We start from the raw sequence: 5,962 nt of genomic DNA, 5'->3' as shown, positions 1-5,962 counted from the left end.
GGTGCTTGCAGGGCATGGGAAAAATGGGGGAAAGAGGGAGCCGGTAGGACACCGGATGGGAAGACCCTTTTGGGGTTCTCTTGTTTTGTTTTGTTACCCCTGCTTGACAGGGGAACCCGTGCTGACTTCAGGAATAGGGCCAACAGGCTCAGAAGGGCCTTGGGCATAGGGCCGGAAAGAACCAAAGATCCTGCCTCAAGGAGGACAGAGGAACACAATCGGGCACAAGGAACATCCACCAAAGGGAAGCGGCCGTGTTAAGACCTGGCACCCTGCCAGAGGTTGGCATAAGGTTGGGGTGTAGAGGAGGTGGAGCCCCACGAACACCCTGCAAGTGGAGTGGTCATCCCTGAGGGAACCTTCGAGGCTATCCCCCTCCACTGAAGTAACATTTAAAGACGTGGCAGGAGAGTTTGGGGGAGGCCAGAGGGACAACCGAAGCCCACCTCGGGGTACCCACGAAGCCAGAGAGCGTGCGCCTTCTACAGCATGGGCCAAGGCTGCATGCAAGCAGGTGTTCAAAGCCAGGCGGGTGCAGACACCTTGCTTGCACCACAAGTGGCTTACGCGGCAGCCTGTATCAATGATATCATCATCTTCACCCCCGATTGGAATCAGCACCTCAAGGCCCTAAGAGCAGTCCTGGGAGAGTTTCAAACAGCAGGATTGACTGCCAATCCAAAAAAATGCAAATTGGCAGGGACCAAAACTAAATACTTATGGTTTTGGGTAGGACGGGGAACCATCCACCCCCTGGCTGACAAGGTGGAGGCCATTCGTCAATTCCAGGAACCACATAATTGTCGGCAACTCTGTTCCTTCTTGGGGCTCATTAATTATTATCAGAGGTTCATACCACATTTTGCTGATCTTGCTGCACCCCTTACAGATGCACTCAAGGGGAGGCCAGCAGCGGTGCTAAAGTGGATGCCCGTAATGAGAAGGAGCTTTGAGGATCTAAAGGAGGCAATGTGCCGAGATGTCATGGTGCACACCCCTGATTTCTCTGCCCCTTTTATTTTGCAGACGGATGGATCGGGCAGTGCCCAAAGGGCTGTACTGCTGCAAAGATGTGGGAAAGATAAGCGCCCAATTGCCTTTGCAAGCCATAAACTCAGCCACGCCAAGATCAGGTATGCCATAATCAAAAGGGAGTGTCTAGCGATACACTGGGTGATAGAATATTTTAAATATTATTTAATGGGGCGGGAATTCTGGGTGGTGACAGACCATGCCCTACTGCAGTGGCTAACCAGGAAACAAAGTGAGAATACCCATATTACACGCTGGGCTTTGGCTTTACAACCATTTAAGTTCATGAAAATACACTGTCAGGGCAAGGATAATTTTGTAGCGGATTTCCTCTCTAATTGTCATAGCCCAGGGGAGCTGACCCAGGAGGCATGCCAAACTCATGAAGAAGAGCATCAGACCATCCAGAAAGCTATATGAGGGGCCCAGTTGCCACAAGGCAATTTTAGGGGGGAGGTCTGTGGTGGCCAGAAGCCCCCAAAGGCGCCAGAAGCAGGTGGGGAAACCCCCACTAGCCCCATACCACCGGAGTAAGACCCTCCAACCTGGGGAAACTCGTCACCGGTGCTGGGGCCAGAGGTGGAGCAGGACCCATGGCCACGCAAGCTGGCATTATACTGGCTCTTTAAACAGCTGTTCCAGGGGAGGGAAAACCCCGGGCCAATCATGGCAGCCAGAGACACTGCCACAGGAAAATTAAAAGGCCCCTCTGGAACCTGGCAGAGGGTGGAGAGAGGAGGAGGATGCCGATGGGGGGTGCGCCCTGTCTGGTGAAGCTCCGGTGGCCAGCAGGAGCCTGGCAGCCAGCTCACAGCTGGCATCTTGAGCAGGGGGAGCTGGGTCCCTGCATTAGACGGGGTGGGAGGAATTACTTCCATCCTCCCCCCACCACCAGCATCTAATTTTTAAAAAAAAATTAAAAAATTCATTAGAGGTGTTCCTCCCAGAGGGAAGAGGAGGATGCCAGAGAGGAAAAGAAAAGAGGAGACCAGAGCCTAGCCTGGCCACAGTCGAGGCTAGGATTCCAACCATCATAGCAGGATGGGCTAGCCGGTAGGAATTTTGCCAATACCAGTCCCTTTGGGGAAATTGGGGCCCACCGGGCATGGCAGGACATGAGCTGCACCAATTGGTTGGCAAGTGGACGGGTTGTAGGGGAGGCGGAGCCCTGTGGAACATCGCGTTGAAACCATGAGTACCTCTGTCCGTGGGGTCCCTAGGAAGAGGATCACCACTGGACCCCTCCTTTTCATACAGTAACACCAAGTCGTGGCAGAAGAGTCAAGGGAAGGGTCCCCGGTCAAGAAGGATGGTACAGCACTCATCATGTCACACCTAGGCGCATTCACACTGTAACACAACAGAAGTTCTGCGCACATAAACTGCTTTCAAAGGCTAAGTACAGGCAGTCAAAAAGCCTGGGGCTAAATCAATTCAATCTTTGCAAGTTAGTCTAAACTGCAGAGATTAAACTGAGAAACTGGACAGACATTCACTTTTGATTCAGGAAATGCAGCCACATACCTGCAGTGGCTCAGGCCAGAAGTTCAGTGCACATAAACAGCTTTCAAAATGGCTGAAACTGATTTAACATAAACCTGGATGGATGTAGTATCAGACTTAACTGATTTAGGTTGAATCAGTTTATTGAACTTCTGTCTCAGATCCCCTTCAGATCCAAGTTAACTCTCAGTCCCCCATCATCCCAAGATGCTTTGCATCCTCTCTTGCAGGGTGGGCAGGCTCCAAGCTGTCTGCTTCACCCAAGAAGGGAGGCATGCTTTAGTGCCCTCCCCCTTCCCCCGGGGCTTTTGGCCTAAGCCACTGCAGACATGTGGCTGCATTTCCAGAATAAGAAGTGAATGTCTGCTTATCGGTTCAATCTATGCAGTTTAGGCTGACCTGCGAAGACCAAATTGATTCAGCTTCAGACTTTTTAACTGTCTGTACTTAGATATAAAGGCACCTCATTGCATTATTCTCCCAGTTCTAAATTTAAGCCTAGAAATAAAGCTGTGATTAAAAAGTAAACATACTTGGAATGTATAGGCAAGAACACTTTCACTCAGCCTGTAGTATTCTCTCTGATCACCACTAAACACTTTTCTGCATTGTCCACCAAAGCTTCTAGTATGAATTACATTTCCTCTCGTTTCACCGGTAATGGCATCAAAGCTGCAAGACAGGAAACAGTAAAGATAATTTATTAAGGCAGTTGAGCTACTGAGTACAAGGAACAGTTTATAAGATTATAGAACTACAAAAGCTATTATAAGTGAACATTGCTATATTTGCAGATTAGGATAAAAGGCTAAATTTGCATAAGAAAATAGGGTACTCTTTATGGGCTCTGCTGTTGCAGAACTGTAGCATACATAATATTTCAGAGAATGAAAAGTAAAATGACATTCTTGATTTTTCTCAACCATAATGAGCACATGACTAACTGCTAACTCCAGTACATTTGTATCTATGGCAACTGCTTAGGTCTAGCTGCACTTTTCCTGCATTTCTGTATCTTATCTGAACTAAGATCATATTCAAGGAAACATGGCTGCACTAAACAAATTTAAAATATAATCATTTTGTTATGCTAACATTATGTGATATAATGGAGATCTGCACAGAATATGGATTCCCAATGCTAAATGCTCAATAATAATCTGTAAGAAAAGTCATTGTTGCTATGTATGTAGTTTGAAAGCCTATCTTTCTCTAATCGTGTTTATAGACAACTGGCAGCATTACCACACATTTTTACTTGAAATGAAAAGTTACAGGAGTGAATGTATTTAAAACTGAGGTTAAAATAAAGAATGCATATGAATGGTTGCATTACAATAGCAGCATAATGTTGTCAGATTGTAAAACGGCTCTAAACTCCCTTAAGACAGGGTCTTAATTTCTTTGCATTAGTGGAGAAATGAGAAGCTACTGGGACATAATAATGAATTTGGTGCAAAAAACTCGTAGCATAGACCTGATTCTCTATTGCTATGAAACTTTTTTTAATTACCTACACTTCTGCAAAATGAAAGAAAAACCTGTTTTTTTAATCCAACTGCATTCTATACACCCATTGCAAAGGGTATGAATGGTAATTTGAGACACCAATCTGAAGAATTCGGCTCTTTGCATGGAAGGCTATGTCACATAGGACAAAATTTTACTGTCACTTCTGCAATTGCAGCTCCCATTGAAGTCAATGGAAGTTAAATATGTGCAGCTGAGGACAGAATCTCTCCCACAGTGGCAAAATCTATGTAGTACTCCAAGCTTCACTAATGTAACTAGCCAGCCAGGCTACACTGACAATGGGATGAAAAGTGCTAAACTCCATGCAGATGCATTGCTGCCCTCTGTTATGTGGAATGACTGGCCATAAACACTTTAATATAGGTACTTTGGAACCCGAAGGCCTTGAGAACTCAGGCTGAAGGTTCCTCAGCTCCAAATGGGGAGTGTATTTAAGGACCACGTTATGTGTATTTCTAGAGCCAAGGGTTGTTTAAAAGCACTATGAAATTGCAAGTGATGTAAAAATGAAAAGGAAGCTTACCCTGCTCCTGTAAGTTCTGAATTGGGAGGTATTTTATCTATGTCACAAACTGTTCTCCCTTCTTCACATCGATCTTCATCAGCACCATCTTTTTCACAATCCTGGTCTCCATTGCACACAAGAGAATTGCTAATGCACTGGCCTACAAACAAAACAGTTATTTAGTGCAGGAGTGTCAAATTTGCTTTGTTCCCTGGGTTGGATCTAGAACAGGGGTGGGCAAAATGCGGCCCGGGGGCTGTATGCGGCCCGCCAGGCCATTCTATCAGGCCTGCGGGGCCCCTAAACAATTTAGAAAATTAATATGTATCTGTCCTTGGTTGCCTATCATGTGGCCCTCAATGGCTTGCCAAAACTCAGTAAGCGGCCCTCCACCCAAAAGAATTGCCTACCCTGATCTAGAGCATTAGACTCTTCACTGGTTGGATTCAGCCTGAGGCACACAATGGCAGAAGCAGCCACTGCAGCACCAACAACAGTAATCACAGCAGCAGTGAGGCAAGTGGCTGAGGGCCAGGTAGCCTCTTGCTGTGATGGAGGTGGTGCAAGCATTGGTGGACCAAGCAGGGGCTGGTCCACCAAGGCTCTGGATGCTGCAACCAGCTGCTCCCACCAATGACCAGCCCCACAAATTTTTTGACTCATTTGTCACCTTGTTGGGAAGATGGAGTGGCTCTGGACAATGGGTCAAATGTTTGACACCCTTGATTCACCTTAACTTAAAATAAGAATGCTGGGTGCTTCCTATGTTAATTTAATTGTCATAGCATATTTTGATTTTAGTTTGATATTCACAAGGTAAATCTATTGTGAAAGAAATAAAAGATTTAGTAGCCTGGCTCTGGAGTAGCAGAATTCAAGTTTGGCACTCAGTTTCTCACTCTTTAAGACGGTGAAACACATGTCTTGAAAAAGTGTGAACTAAACTGCAAGCCCAGAAAGTGGTGCTGCATATGCTGCATTTTGACATGCATGCATACATTTCAAGATGTGTTTAGGAGTGCTTGGGTTCATATATTTAGAATGCAGCTATTAATTACACATTCATAGACTGCACCTAATTTTTTCTCTGCTTTAGACCGATTGTACTCCACTGAACCATTCTGGCATAGGGGTATGGTCAGCTGTAACAGTTATCCCAATATTAAAGCTATTGCTGTGTAACCATCTACTGCTCTGAGGGCGCATCTACACATTCATCAATGTGCCTTAGATACTGCGCATTTAATTTAGTACTTCCTTAATAAAGTTGCAGTCACAATTTTATGCACCGTACATTTTTCCCTTGCAGGAATTTTACTGAATAAATCAGCAAAATCCAGGATTATCTGAGCCAGTTGCCCTTGTTGACTTGCTATAAGGTTTTGTCCC

The 5,962-nt window shown here is 45.7% G+C and overlaps 1 protein-coding gene across 1 annotated transcript in view; it reads right to left on the bottom strand.

The window, feature by feature from the left end:
* The window catches only part of C7 (complement C7), a 54,409-nt gene that overhangs the window by 44,251 nt on the left and 4,196 nt on the right, over positions 1 to 5,962 (bottom strand). The window contains exons 5-6 of the mRNA XM_006033462.3: positions 4,592 to 4,733; positions 3,069 to 3,207 (exon numbers count right to left, since the gene is read on the bottom strand). Of these exons, the coding sequence (XP_006033524.1) occupies positions 3,069 to 3,207; positions 4,592 to 4,733 (281 nt within the window). The remainder of the gene's footprint in view (positions 1 to 3,068; positions 3,208 to 4,591; positions 4,734 to 5,962) is intronic.

This window comes from Alligator sinensis, unplaced genomic scaffold, assembly GCF_000455745.1.
Source record: "Alligator sinensis unplaced genomic scaffold, ASM45574v1 scaffold667_1, whole genome shotgun sequence".
Classification (NCBI taxonomy): domain Eukaryota; kingdom Metazoa; phylum Chordata; order Crocodylia; family Alligatoridae; genus Alligator; species Alligator sinensis.
The sequence above is the reverse complement of the archived record's forward strand: the minus strand, read 5'-3'. Positions and strand labels throughout refer to the sequence as shown.